Raw genomic sequence first — 14,020 nt, 5'->3', positions numbered from 1 at the left:
TCAAGAACGATCCAAGGAAAACTTTTCTCTTGGCGGCAGGGAAAGGCGGCAGCGGAACCCTTGGAGAGGCTAAAGGCGGAGGTTTGGCAAAAAGGCTGTGGTGGCAGCTGCTGCAGGCAGCGCTGGTACCGGCACAGGCTGAAATGGCCTTATCACTGTGGAAATATCGAAGGACTTCCATGCTGGTGAGCAAACGGTTCCTGCCCGAGCCTCACGCCTTCCTTCCCCAAGGGCCAGCAGCTGAGAGAGAACATCTGGCACATCAGGGGGCCGCTAAGACCACACCCCCAAGCTCTACTCTGATTGGTTGATTCCCATTAAGAAATTTGAATATGCTCTGGCCCCACCCCACCCAGAGTTGAAGTACATGATCCGGCAACTCTTAGGCACCAGGACCTTCCCAAAGCCTCTCTAGAAACACAGCGAGGTAAAGGGGAGCTGGGTCTGTAAGAGAGACATGTTGGAAAAATGGATGAACAGAGTCAGGAAAATAACCTCGGGTTCCTATTTCCAATTTTCCCACCCTGGCTTCCCAGTCACTGTCTCCTGCGAGGATTCTCAGCAGTCTCTTAAGACTTGGTATGTTGGCCAGAGCCAGGGTGATGGCTCCTGGGGGCAGGAGACCACCATGCCAGGCCAGGTCCTGTGACCTGAGTGTGGTGAGGGAAACGAGGTGGGAGGAGCTGGTCTTGGGGTCAGGGCAGCGCTGGGGCAGCCTGCTTGATGTTCGGGACCCAGGGATCCAACCCATATCTCTTGCATCTCCTGCACTGGCAGGTGGATTCTCTACCACTGATTCACCTGGGAAGCCCACCCTAGCCCTAACCTAACATTACGAAATGATCCCCAAAGAGTCTAGTTAATAACCATCACCATATGTTGTTACATTTTTTTTCCCTTGAGAAAAGGACTTTTTAGGATCTGCTCTCTTAGCAACTTTCATAGTTCATCCTTATCTCTCACCTGAACTCCAGTCTGTTTCCATATTTCCACAAACCCCAAAAAGCCCTTAAGAGATCTCTGGTCTTCACAGGTGGCTTAGTGGTAAAGAATCCACCTGCCAATGCAGAAGATGCAAGAGATGTGGGTTCCATCTCTTGGCGGGGGTGGGGGGGGGGAAGATCCCTAGAGAAGGAAATGGCAACCCATCCCAGTATTCTTGCCTGGAAAATCCCATGGACAGAGGAGCCTGGCAGGCTACAGTCCATGGGGTCACAAAAAGAGTTGGACATGACTGAGCACACTTGCACTGCTAAGAGATCTCTACTTGGCTGTCTCCTACGACTTCATTTCCAAAGGTTTCTGTTTAAAACGAAACCTCACTACCCCAGCCCTACCCCACCCAGGAAGCAGCAACTAAACAAACAGGTTTCCCTTTCTGATGATTTCAGTTGTCTTTGCCAAGGCAGCTTTTCACACAGGAACCTTGCAAGCAAGTCATCCTTTGTCCTTGTGGATCTGAGTTACCACGAGCTGCCACCACACTGCCTGCTTAATCTGAATGGTTTCTTTGAATCTTACCTGTGAGACAAGGACTGTTATTATTTAAATCCATTTGGCAGGTGAAGAAATGGAAGATCAGCCTCATAACTCCCCCAAGGTCACCCATTCAGTAAGAGGCAGAGCTGGGGTCTGAACCATGCATTCAACATAGGCTTCTCTTAGTCTCCCTAAGGCTCACTTGTCTCTTCTTTCTTCTTTAGCTCCTTTCTTCTTTTTCACACCATGTCCCTAAGGCCATGGCACTCAACCTCCATGTTTCATACCCAAACTACTACGCTAAATCTCCTGCCACCAGTCTCTCCCTCTCTCAGCCCACCGTCACATGGCCACCTAACAATTCAAGACCAGACACACAGATTTCACCATGGCCCTCCCTTGCTCAAGAATCTATGGCAACTCTCGTGTCAGCCTGCTAACTAAATTCAGACTCGTCCAGTCCACACTCTTCTGCAGGCCCTGGGGTCCCTGTAGAACTCGGCCCGTCATCACTGGCTCCACACAAAACCCTTCTCTACAGACTCAGAAGGCATGCTTACTGTCCCCCTCAAATAAATCCAGCCCAATTTCTCCCTTGAGTTTTCTGCCTGGGGTTTTCCCATCCTTAAAGTCCAACTCAAATCTTCCCTCTTCTTTAAAAAAAAAAAAAGTTTATTTATTTCTGGGTCAGGTCTTAGTTGCAGCATGAAGGATTTTTATTGTGTCATTCGAGATCTTTCACTGTGGCACTCGGGCTCAGTTACCCTGCAGCATGTGAGATCTTAATTCCTGGATCAGGGATTGAACCCACAACCCTAGCATTGCAAGGTGAATCCTCAACCACTGGACCACCAGGGAAGCCTGCTTCCCTCTTCTTCGGCCATTATGCTCCCATAGTGGGTTGAATAGTGGGCCCAGACAGACAGGTCTAGGTCCTGACTCCCAGAACCTGTGAATGTGGGTGACCTTGTTTGGAAGAAGGGTCTCTGCAGATGGGCACAGATTCTAAGTGAAGGATCTCAAGATGAGGTCATCCTGGATCTGAGGCTAATGAGCAGTGTCTAAGAGACAAAAGAGGGATACTGGGACACAAAGACACACAGAGAGCTGGACCACGTGAAGACAGAGGCAGAGAGTGGAGTGATGCTGCCATAGGTTAAGGAACACTTGGAGCCCCTATGAGCTAGAGGAGGCATTGAAGGATGCCCCCTAGAGCCCTGGAGAGGACACCTCGATTTTCAACTTCCAGCCTCCAGAGCTGTGATGAAATACATTTCTGTCATTTTAAGACACCAAGTGGTAACCAACACAGCTGCATTTGGGGAACTTTGTTGGTGGTCGAGTGGCTAAGACTCCATGCTCCCAATGCAGGGGGCATCTGGGTTCAATCCCTGGTCAGGGAACTAGAACTCACATGCTGCAACTAACTAAAGATTCCCCATGCCACAACTAAGAACTGGCACAACCAACCAACCAACCAACTAAATAAATAAATATTTTAAAAACTATAGCTCCATTTGGGTCTCGCTGCTTCTGAACTCTAGTTTTTGTTGCAGGAATCTGCCCAGCGTCACTCGCCGGGTTAACATTTTCACGAGCTCTGTGTCATTTACAGGACAAAGTTCAAGTGCCCCAAGCATGGCATCTGGAAACCACATGATCTGGCAGGGCAGTGCTGCCCTTGTGCTGGATGCCCTGGTAACGCCACCCACTAGGCTGGTGATGGTCTTAACACACACGACTGCCTCCAATTTCCAACCTTCACACACTCTGCTCTCCATCTGGAATGTCTTTCCCACCCACCTCGTTCCCCCAACGTGCCCCAAGAGATGCACCAACTGGGCTCAGACAGTAGCTCCTTTTGAAGCCTTCTCATCATCCCTACCCTCTGCACAGTCCCTGCCCCAACCAACACCCAGACAGAGTGAGCCACGCTCTACTCCGTCCCTTCCACACGCTTCTGTCGCGTGTACACTCATTTGTCTAGATAGGCTGTAGCGTGTATTACGTGAGGGCAGAAATGGCATTTTATACTTTCTTGATTCCCCAGCCCCTTGCCTTTCGTACGCAGCAGGTGCCCTGTCTGCTGACTGGAAGCCCAAGTTCAGCAGTTAATTGTTTCACAGCCTCGAAACCTTCAGGGAAGTGTGTCTTGGCTGGCCCAGAAATGGGCATCCAAGCTGGCCAAAAGCTTCTTCTAGGCTCTTTTTTCTTTTATACTTTTTTTTTTTCAGCCGTGTCCCATGGCTTGTGGGATTTTAGTTCCCAGACCAGGGACTGAACCCATGCTCTTGGCAGTGAAAGCACAGAGTCCTATCCACTGGACCACCAGGAAATTCCTTCTTGATGGTCAGGGCTGTGTCTTCCTCTGAGAGCACACCAGAGGGGCAGAAGTTCTGGTCTGAAGCTGAGTGCTTCTCCCCTAGCTTCTCTCTCCTCTCCTTGATCCTCCCCTTTTGTGTCTGAGCTGCAGGGCCCTCCCCAGCCCCACGCCCAGCATCACACACCTGGGCCTGCTGGGTCTTCTCCAGCCACCGGGCCCGGTTGGCAGTGCTGGGACAGTGCACGGTGAGGGCGCTGGAGACACACTGGAATTCAGTGAGGTGGATCAGCAGGAAGCTGCCTGGGGGCAGGAAAAGGTCTGCTTCCAGGGCTGGACCTTATCTGATCCCCAACCCCACCTCTGCTTCTGTGGCCGATGGGAAGGGAGACAGAAAAGAGGAGAGACTTACTGGGATCACGGAGCGGCCGGCACACAAGCTTCTCCAGCATGAGGGGCGGGCGGATAACCTTGGCTTTGTCCGCCTTGCGAGGGGGCTTGGTCACCAGGAGCACATCAGAGAACAGGAACAGGTACACATCCAGCTAAGGGCGTGCAAGGAGAGAGACAAGGGTCAGCTGGAGCAGGGGTGGAGAGACAGGGGTCAGGCATGGGTGTGCGGGCAACACAGAGCAGCGGGACTGAGAGCTGGGAGCCCCTCAGTGTGGGCACGTCTCTTTACAGGAAAGAAAGTGGCTGACTTGAGTCACAGCAACCAGCAGAGCAAGGCCAGAACCATCTCCTCCTCCCAACACACACAGACACACACAGAGAGACACATGGACACAGACACAGACACAGACACACACAGAGAAACATATGGACACACACACAAAGACACACACACACACATAGAATACAGACATAGACACAGAGACACAGAGAGACATATGGATACACACAGACATAGACATAGACACACACAAAGATACACACAGAGAGACACGCGGACACACACACAGACACACACACATAGAATAAAGACATAGACACAGAGACACAGAGAGAGACATACGGACACACACAGACATAGACACACACAAAGACACGCGGACACACACACAGACACACACACATAGAAAACAAACATAGACACACACATAGACACACAGACACACACACATAGAATAAAGACATAGACACAGAGACACAGAGAGAGACATACGGACACACACAGACATAGACACACACAAAGACACGCGGACACACACACAGACACACACACACAGAATAAAGACATAGACACACACAGAGATACACACAGAGAGACACGCGGACACACACACAGACACACACACATAGAATAAAGACATAGACACACACATAGACACACAGACACACACACATAGAATAAAGACATAGACACAGAGACACAGAGAGAGACATACGGACACACACAGACATAGACACAAACAAAGATACACACAGAGACACGCGGACACACGCACAGACACACACACATAGAAAACAAACATAGACACACACATAGACACACAGACACACACAGAGACATATGCACATGCAGACACACACACAAAGACACACAAAAACACAGAAACCCATAGACACACACAGACATAGACACACACAGAGACATATGGACACACACAGACACACAAAGATACACACAGAGTATCTTTGTGTGTATGGACACACATACAGACACAGACACACATACACAGAATACAGACATAGACACACACAAAGATATACACAGACACACAGAGAGACACATGGACACACACAGACACATGGACACTGGCAGAGATACACACACAGACACACACATAGGCACACACACACACACACACAGCCTCCTCCTCCCATTTGCAGCCTCTGATCCAGCCTCTTCCCTTCCCTCCCATCGTCCCTGTTTCTCACCTTCCCTTCACGTCCCTCCTTCACACGCGCGGGCCCCTCGAACAGCAGCTGCCTGGTGTGCTCTGGAGCGACCCCCAGCATGGGGGCCATCAGGTCCAGGGTGGAGAAGGGTCGCAGGTTCTGAGGGTGCAGAGAGCAGAGTGGGCACCGGAAACCCCGCCCCTTGGAGGAGTGCCTCCGGTTCACCCCCCTAAGCCCGCCCCGGGGCCCGCCCCCTGCGCCCCCCCCCCCCCCCCCCCCCCCCCCCCGCGTCCCCAGCCCAGCCACGAGGAACGATGGCCACACGCAGAGCCCTTGGCACCTCTGCCCCTCTCCCTCCAGGCCTGGGGACCTTACTTTCCCGAAGCCCCCTTCCCTCTGTCTCTCTCACCTTCTCCACCTCCTCGCTGGACGGCTCCAGCACCTCGTAGGGCCCGATGCGCCGGGCTGCAGCCACCAAGCTCTCCTGCTCTTCGCCCTGGCGCACCTGCTTGTTGATGTGTTGCAGGAATGACTCCATCGCTGCGATCTGGGGGAGCGGGAGGGGAAGGCTGCGGAGGAAGATGGCGCGGCTCCTCGCCTGTTCATCCCACCCACTGACGACATCAGCGCCACACGGGCACATACGCATGAGAAAGGAGACCTCAAGGGTTCCCGGAGCTGCACCCCACACACCAGCCGCCGACAGCCCCCGCCTCCCGCAGGGGTCAGCCCTGCCGGTCCTACCATGGCGGTCAGGGCCTCCCGGGCCTGGGGCTTGGGGGTCCTCTTGAGCACAGCCTGAAGCAGCAGAGGGTACTTGGTGATGCGCTGGTGGGGCTTGATGAGCAGGTCTCCCAGCATCTGCCTTCCCGAGAGCTTGTGCTTCTCACACCACTGCCAGGGAAGGGGCGCAGGGGTGAGGGACTGTAGGCTACCTTCCTGCCTTGGACCAAGGTCCGCCACGTCCCCCTTCCCCAGTGAGTCCTCTCCCACCTGCACGAAGATGTGGAAGAGAGGGTTGTGGTCCTGCTGCTCCCGGGCGTAGGCCATGGTCTGCCTCACTCGCAGGCAGTATAGGACGTAGGGCTGGAAGCGCTGGCTGCACTGGAGGGACAGGTGTGGGGACGGGGAGCGGGCAGGGGAAGGCGGGATACCTGCTCCAGCCACACACAACACGCAGAGCAGCCTGGCCTAGACCCTTCCTCCAGTGCCTGCCAATCCAGACCCTCCTCAACTTCCAGCCCCGCTCCCTGGACTCCAAGGAGGAGTTGAGGTCCTGAGGGGTTGACCCGATTCCACCTCTGAACTCCATCCTCAGCCCCTGCTGTGCCCTGCTGCTCTGGATTTCACCCACCATCAATAATTCAGCAGACTGTTGTTAGGGTGCTGCAGATCCCATTTCAGCCCAGCTGTGGAGTGGCGACCTGAGGCTTGCCCAGAGCCCTGCCCTGGAGAAGGGGGTCACAGAAGGCCCCCAGGAGACTGTGCCCCCACCTCTCTACCCCAGCCCAACCCTGCAAGGCCATGCTTCCCTGGCTGGGGAACTGGGCAGAGGTTGGATCCCCAGCCTCTTGCTTGCCAGTGGCCTGTGGTCTTTCACATCCCCTCCCCCCAGGCTCCCAAGGGACAAGTCACTAAGGCCCCAGTCTTGTTTTCTGATGCTTGTCCCTGAATCTCTGTCCCGGACATCAGATTTCATGATGTGTGTAGCCCTTCCCTGAGACAGTTGCCCTCTGGGATGTTCAGAAGCCCAAAGAGCCCTGGGGACAGAGGTCATACTGGTGAAATGAAGGCAGGAGATGAACTGGTATTTGAGGGTAAGGGCCGTGTCTTTGGACTTGCTTGAATTACAGCAGGATTCCGGCGGCAAGCGCTTGCCCTGCGGACAGGACCCCTCAGGGCCTTCCCAGTTCCACCCCATCTGGAAGCGGCCTTTGTGCCCTCCTCACCGTCAGGAAGCCATCCTGCAGGCTGACCGGGTCCAGAGGCTGGCCTGAGGCTCGTGTCTCCTCTAGGGTGGGCCCCAGCACCTCTTCCCAGAAGCTCCGGTGGGCTCGAATCAGGTTGGGGACGTTTCCAAATAGGGTCTCAGCTGACACCTGGGGGAGGGGGTGGCACTCAGCCATGTGTCTGGGCAGGTGACCCACGGGCTGCACTGGCCACGGACAGGCAGGCCAACTGAGCCTGGGTGCGGGGAACTGGGGTCTAGAGCAAGAAGTGGAGTGGGGACGGCGGGAGGTTGGGGTCCTAGTAGATGGGGCAGTGGCATTTCAGTTCTCTGTGACCTTGCCCCCCCAGGCCCTGGGCTCAGTCCACCCACACTAATCTGTCCCCCCGCCCCACACCAAGTGCCCACTCACTTCCGTCAGCAGACCCACGCGCTGCAAGTTCAGCAAACCCGCAGCTAGGAGCTGGATGCAGGGAGAGAGAGGGTCTTAGTGCCTGGTCTCCTCCTCTCGGACCCCAGCCTCACCCTTCACAGCATCCCCACCCCCATCTTCAGTACCACAAACCTCTCTCCCAAGACCCTGGGCAGGGGGCTCTAGGTATCCTGCCCCTCCCTCTCCAACAACCCTGCCCTGTCCTGGTCTGGATGATGGGGGATGATTCGAGGGCCAGGGCCGGGCCGCTGGGTGGGCGGGGGGTGGCTCACATCCGTCATGATCTTGAGCTTCCGCACGTAGATGAGCTCCGTGGTCAGTAGCTCCCACAGGGCCTCCTGCTGGTGGCAGAGGTCCCGGCTCATCTCCTGGGTGGGGATGGGGCTGGTGAACGATGACAAGACCAGCTGCTGCCGTCTGCTAAATGCTACCGGACATGCGTCCTAGACAGCCTTTAACCTTCTCCGTCTTCCAGTGTGGAGGGGGTGTTTGTCATCCTCATGTCATGAGGCGATGGAGGCACAGAGAGGCTTGTTGTCTTGTCCAAGGTCTCACTAGTACCTGGCGGGGCCTCACTAGTACCTGGCGGGGCCTCACCTAGTACCTGGTGGGGCCTCACTAGTACAGGGCTGGGTCTCACTAGTACCTGGCGGGGTCTCACTAGTATGTGAGGGTTTCACTAGTACCTGGCGGGGCCTCACTAGTACCTAGTGGGGCCTCACTAGTACAAGGCTGGGTCTCACTAGTACCTGGCGGGTTCTCACTAGTACCTGGGGGGGTCTCACTAGTACCTGGCTGGGCCTCACTAGTACATGGCGGGGTCTCACTAGTACATGGCGGGGTCTCACTAGTACCTGGCGGGGCCTCACTAGTACCTGGCGGGGCCTCACTAGTACATGGCGTGGTCTCACTAGTACCTGGGGGGGCCTCACTAGTACCTGGCGGGTTCTCACTAGTACCTGGCGGGATCTCACTAGTACCTGGCGGGGCCTCACTAGTACATGGCGGGGCCTCACTAGTACATGGCGTGGTCTCACTAGTACATGGCGGGGCCTCACTAGTACCTGGCGGGGCCTCACTAGTACCTGGCGGGGTCTCACTAGTACCTGGCGGGGCCTCACTAGTACTGGCGGGGCCTCACTAGTACCTGGCGGGGCCTCACTAGTACCTGGCAGGTTCTCACTAGTACCTGGTGGGGGCCTCACTAGTACATGGCGTGGTCTCACTAGTACCTGGGGGGGCCTCACTAGTACCTGGCGGAGTCGCACTAGCACCTGGAGGAGTCTCACTAGCACCTGGTGGGGCCTCACTCATGGCATGGTCTCACTAGTACCTGGGGGGGCCTCACTAGTACCTGGGAGGGGTCTCACTAGTACCTGGTGGGGTCTCACTAGTACCTGGCGGGGCCTCACTAGTACCTGGTGGGGCCTCACTAGTACCTGGCAGGGCCTCACTAGTACCTTGTGAGGTCTCACTAGTACCTTGTGGGGTCTCACTAATACGTGGTCGGGCCCAGATCTGAAGCTTCAGTGACATGCCTCTAAGTGCTGTCCCTGTGGACCCCACTTCCCATGGCCTTTCCCTCCTCTGGGTCAGAGGTGAGGGGGGTGTGTGTGTGTGTCTCGGACCCCACGTGGTCAGGCTCACCTTGTGCCCAGGCACCAGCTCCTTCCAGGACTTCTCAATGGCCACGCTGTTGTCGTTGCCCTCCCCGATCTCCCAGTGCTGCCGGTCCTCCCGGGGCAGGCGGGGCATCCCAAACATGCTGAAGGTATGCAGCCTCACCTGCAGCTCGTGGGCCTTGGTGACTTCCTGGGGGCGCCAAGAGGGGATTAGTTCTGGCACCTGGACCACCCGGCCGATGAAGGGCTGCATGTGTGCATACGTGTGTATATGTGAGAGAGCTCATCTTTAGGTGGGTTGATAAGGAGTCTGGGGCCCTTGAGGAGAAAGGAGTCTAGAGCCCTTGAGAAGGAGAAAGGGGTCTGGGGGTCTCAAGGAGAAAAGGACAAACTTTTTACACTGTTTCGACTTAGTCAATATAACAATGTATCTTGCTTGAGGGAATGTTTCCCCTTAACAAGAACCTTCTGACTAATCTTGTTATCTTAAGACATATATTGTGGGAGTGAGTCTGGTGAAAGTGAAAGTGAAGTTGCTCAGTCATGTCCGACTCTTTGTGACCCCATGGACTATAGCCTACCAGGTTCCTCCTGTCCATGGTATTTTCTGGGCAAGAATACTGGAGTGGGTTGCCATTTCCTTCTCCAGGAGATCTTCCCAACCCAGGGATTGAACCCAGGTCTCCCCCATTGTAGGCAGACGCTTTACCGTCTGAGGCACCAGGGAAGTCCATTAGCTCTAATCTTATTAATTTAAGCTGTATGTTGTGGGAGTGGGCCTGGTAAAACTCTATAGGGCCCTGATAAGACTAGGGAGGGGGACACTCTCCGTCCCCGTTCTGATGTCTGTGTCAGAAGCTTTCTCTGTCCCCTTTCACTTTAATAAAACTCTGCTACACAAAAGCTCTTGAGTGATCAAGCCTGGTCCCTGGTCCTGAATCTGACATTGTTCACTGTAAGTTATCATATGTGTGTGTGCGTGTGTATGTGAATGGGAGGTGGCAAGCAGCCCTGAGCATGAGTGGGGACACGGAGGCCTGGCAGGGGCGGGGAAGATCAACCCTGGCTGGGATTACAGGGGTTGGCATAAGGCTGGAACCCGTATGGAGAGGAGCCTTGTCTGCAGGAAGGTCCCTGACTCCCGGCTCCCTAATCAGAAAGACAGCTTCCAGGTCTCTCCTGAGTCAGACCCCTTCAGAGGGACCTTCAGGTGAGGGCCCGAAGGGGGCTTAGGGAACCAGCAGTCCCGGGAATATTTGGACACTTGCCCGTAAAGTGGACATTCTTATGAGACAGCCTGGCTGGGAGATGCTCCCTTGAGAGGGTCTCTAGAGCTACACTTGGCTTCTTGGAGGGACTCTGGTGTTCTCAGCTCTGATCGCAGCTCAGGCTGGGAGCTCGGTGATGGGAGAAGAGGGACCCCTCACCTTGAGTTTGGGGGAGTGAGGTGTCCCGACCCCAAAGGGACTTCCATGCGTCTTCTCGGGCTCTGGTTCTCGAAGCCTCAGGGGAGAAAGGCGTCGGGCCGGGCCAGAACCCGTGGTGAAGGGGACATAGCCCATGAAGCGTCGGCGGCTGGGATCCTGGAGGAAGAGCAGGGGGAGCTCTGGGCGTGCCCTCTTCCCGCAGAGGTCCCAGAGAGGCAGAGTGGTGCCCGGCTTAGCTCTGGACAGCGTCCCCTACACCTGCCTGCAAGTTGGGCTGGCTCACCGCTCCCCTAAAACCAGTTTAGTGTGAGCCGCTCCGGCCCTGAGTCACAGTGGTCGCTGCCAGGAAGGCTGCCTAGATGGGCAGGAGCCAGTCGGGCAGGGCAGAGGGGCCGGGGGTAGACGCGGCCTCGTGCAGAGCAGGCACAGAGGCACGTACGCGACTGGGCTCTGCGTGTGCCCGAGTGTCCCCAGCTCCCGTGTGCTCCCTACACTCTGGCTGTGTGTGTGCACAGGGCCCGGTGCACATGCACTCTGCGACCCACGCACACATGTGTGCCCTCCCATCCCGTTGGGAGTGGCTGCCCTTCTGTGGGAGAAGTTGAGGCTTGGGCTAGCAGTCCCTCCTGGGCAGGCCTGGTCACATTCCTTGACCTGCCTGTGGCCTCACTTACCCCATAGACTTCCTAGTCTCCCTTCCCACCCTCGGTGGTGTCCCATGGCCAAACCCTCCTCCAGTCAGACGAGGGATATCCCCAGCTGGAAACAGAATTGACCTCAAGGTGGAGGGAGGCCAAGGGAAAGGCCGCTGGGCCTCCACGCCCCTTTCCTTGGTCAGCGCTGGAGGCTGGCCGGTGGGTGGAGCCGGGCTGGAGCCAGGCAGGCCCCCACACCCCTCCCCACCTGTAGAGTAGGGGCACCTTGAACCTTTGCTCTTCCTCCAGGCCTGACTCAGAGGAAGGCAGGTCTCAGGACGCTGCTCACAAGCTCTTCCCTAGTAAAGGTAGGAGTCTGGGAGGCACTGAACCCTGGGTTTGGTGACCTCCCACCCCCAGCTCTGTGCCTCCGACAGCACCGAGGGCCTGGCCCCTCCTGGCTCTCTGCCTCACCTGCTCCTTCTGTCTGGGGTGAGTGTGGAGTCCTGGGACCCTGGCCCCACACAACCGTCCTCTCCCTCACAATCCAGGAGAGAAGGCGGGGATGTGGGCTGGGAAGAGTGCCACCCAAGGCCTGGCAAGGGGACAGAGACTTGAAAGCCAGGGTGTCCTCCCGCCTGCCCCGCCCAGATCACCTCTGGGGCACAGCCCGGACTCACCAGCAAAAGACCTCCTTGTGGATAGACATTGCCTGGAGGACTCGAGACCGAGGCCCGATACCTGCCTCCATAGGTCTCAATGCGGGAGGCCACCAGCCCTTGGAGGGGACTCTTATCAGGAGGACCCAAGGCCTGCATCCCTTCTCTCCTGGGTCACCTGCAAAGGCTCATCACTCCACTGTGCAGGGGAAAGGGGCCCCCTGAGGCTGCAGAGAGAATATAAGGATCAAAGGGCCAGCCTTGGTTAGTGGAGGGTGCAGGGCTGGAGACAGAGGTGGAGGGGGAGGGGAAGAAGAAGAAGGGAAGGGGAGAGCCCAGTTTGCTTGTTGGGAGTGGGTTGGGTACACTCCCACATGCTGGGCAGAAAGCCCCTTGGAACATACCCCCTCATTCACATGTGCACACTTGGGATACCAGTTCCTGCACTGGCTTCAAAGGATGCTGACATCCTAAAGAGTAGCTGGGATCAAGAGTTACAGACAGGTTCCCTGCTTCCTGGGTGCCCCCAGGTGAGGGGGATGCCCCTTGCACCTAGCAACACCCTTCCCTCCCCAATACACAGGAGTGGAGGTGCGGGGGGGGAAGTTGCCGGGGTGGGGGGGTGGTGGGCAGGGGTGGTGAAGACAGCCCGATCTGCCACCTGTTTTTGCACAGCCCACAAGCTAAGAATGGCTGTTTTACATGTTTAAATATTTGGAAAAGTCAAAAGAAGAATAAACTTAAAAAGTAAATAAAATCATGAAAAAGAAGAATAGTTAACAACACAGGAAGATCATATTCAATTCAAATATCCATGTCCCTAAAGAAAGCACTATGGGATCACAGACACGTTCCCTGCTTGGCCAGTTGTGACTTCCTCCCTGCTAGCTATGACAGAGACCGCAGCGCCTTCAAAGTCTGAAATATTTACTCTCTGGCAACCTATTCCAATATCCTTGCCTGGAGAACTCCATGGACAGAGGATCCTGGCAGGCTACATACAGTCCATGGGGTCGCAAAGAGTGGGACACGACTGACTAACACACACACACACCTAAAGGAACGCCCCACCCCTAACCTGGACCCTCAGGCCATGGGCAGGTCTTAGACTGCTGGCCTTAGAGATGAGCAGAGAGGGAGCAGGCTCTGTCTGGTTTGGCCAGCCTCTGGGAGCCCCTCGGTGAGGCTGGGAGACACGCGGGGGGCTCCATCCCCTCCCCCTCAACCTCGGTAGAGGCCTCCCCGCTCTCTGGGTGGGCCGGGCTTGGAGAGGAGAGACCGCCTAAGCAAGTGCTGGTGTCCCTCCAGGTGGGCCCCGGAACCCCGCTCCGCCTCCCCTTACCTTTCCTCAGATTTGTGAGCAGGGGAGAGCAGCGCTCCTTGCCTCCCAATAACCCTCCCTCCTTGGGCTCCGAGTCCCTCTCCCCGCAGCCCCGGGTCCTTTCTGAGCTTTGACCCGCTTCCCTTCCTCTGGGCTCCGCGACCCCCGCCTCCCGTCCCGCCCCGCCCTCCTGCCGTTCACCTGTGCCCGCAGGTGTCCCGGCGCCCTCTGTCCGCGCCGCCAGCCCCGCGGTCTCCGACGACGACTCCCCCGGCGATGCCCGCCCCGCGGCCCGGCCGGGTCTGGGACCGAGCGGCCCGCAGGACCGGGGCTG

General features: G+C 56.4%; 1 protein-coding gene across 5 annotated transcripts in view; it reads right to left on the bottom strand.

Moving 5' to 3' along the window:
• PLEKHG6 (pleckstrin homology and RhoGEF domain containing G6) overlaps positions 1-14,020 on the bottom strand; it is a 17,955-nt gene extending 3,935 nt beyond the window's left edge. For 2 of the 5 annotated variants that reach the window (XM_070371777.1, XM_070371776.1), the window contains exons 1-11: positions 13,888-14,020; positions 12,387-12,592; positions 11,072-11,227; positions 9,670-9,834; positions 8,295-8,390; positions 8,002-8,052; positions 7,591-7,740; positions 6,386-6,745; positions 6,051-6,188; positions 5,681-5,800; positions 4,212-4,344 (exon numbers count right to left, since the gene is read on the bottom strand). In XM_070371777.1, the coding sequence (XP_070227878.1) occupies positions 4,212-4,344; positions 5,681-5,800; positions 6,051-6,188; positions 6,386-6,745; positions 7,591-7,740; positions 8,002-8,052; positions 8,295-8,390; positions 9,670-9,834; positions 11,072-11,227; positions 12,387-12,524 (1,507 nt within the window). In that variant the 5' untranslated portion in view covers positions 12,525-12,592; positions 13,888-14,020. Of the gene's footprint in view, positions 1-3,986; positions 4,103-4,211; positions 4,345-5,680; positions 5,801-6,050; positions 6,189-6,385; positions 6,746-7,590; positions 7,741-8,001; positions 8,053-8,294; positions 8,391-9,669; positions 9,835-11,071; positions 11,228-12,386; positions 12,593-13,887 lie in introns of all 5 variants that reach the window. The other 3 variants (XM_070371774.1, XM_070371773.1, XM_070371775.1) reach the window with 3 other exon arrangements.

Source organism: Bos mutus, chromosome 5 (assembly GCF_027580195.1).
Source record: "Bos mutus isolate GX-2022 chromosome 5, NWIPB_WYAK_1.1, whole genome shotgun sequence".
In the NCBI taxonomy this organism is placed as follows: domain Eukaryota; kingdom Metazoa; phylum Chordata; class Mammalia; order Artiodactyla; family Bovidae; genus Bos; species Bos mutus.
This window is presented reverse-complemented; position numbering and strand designations above follow the sequence as displayed.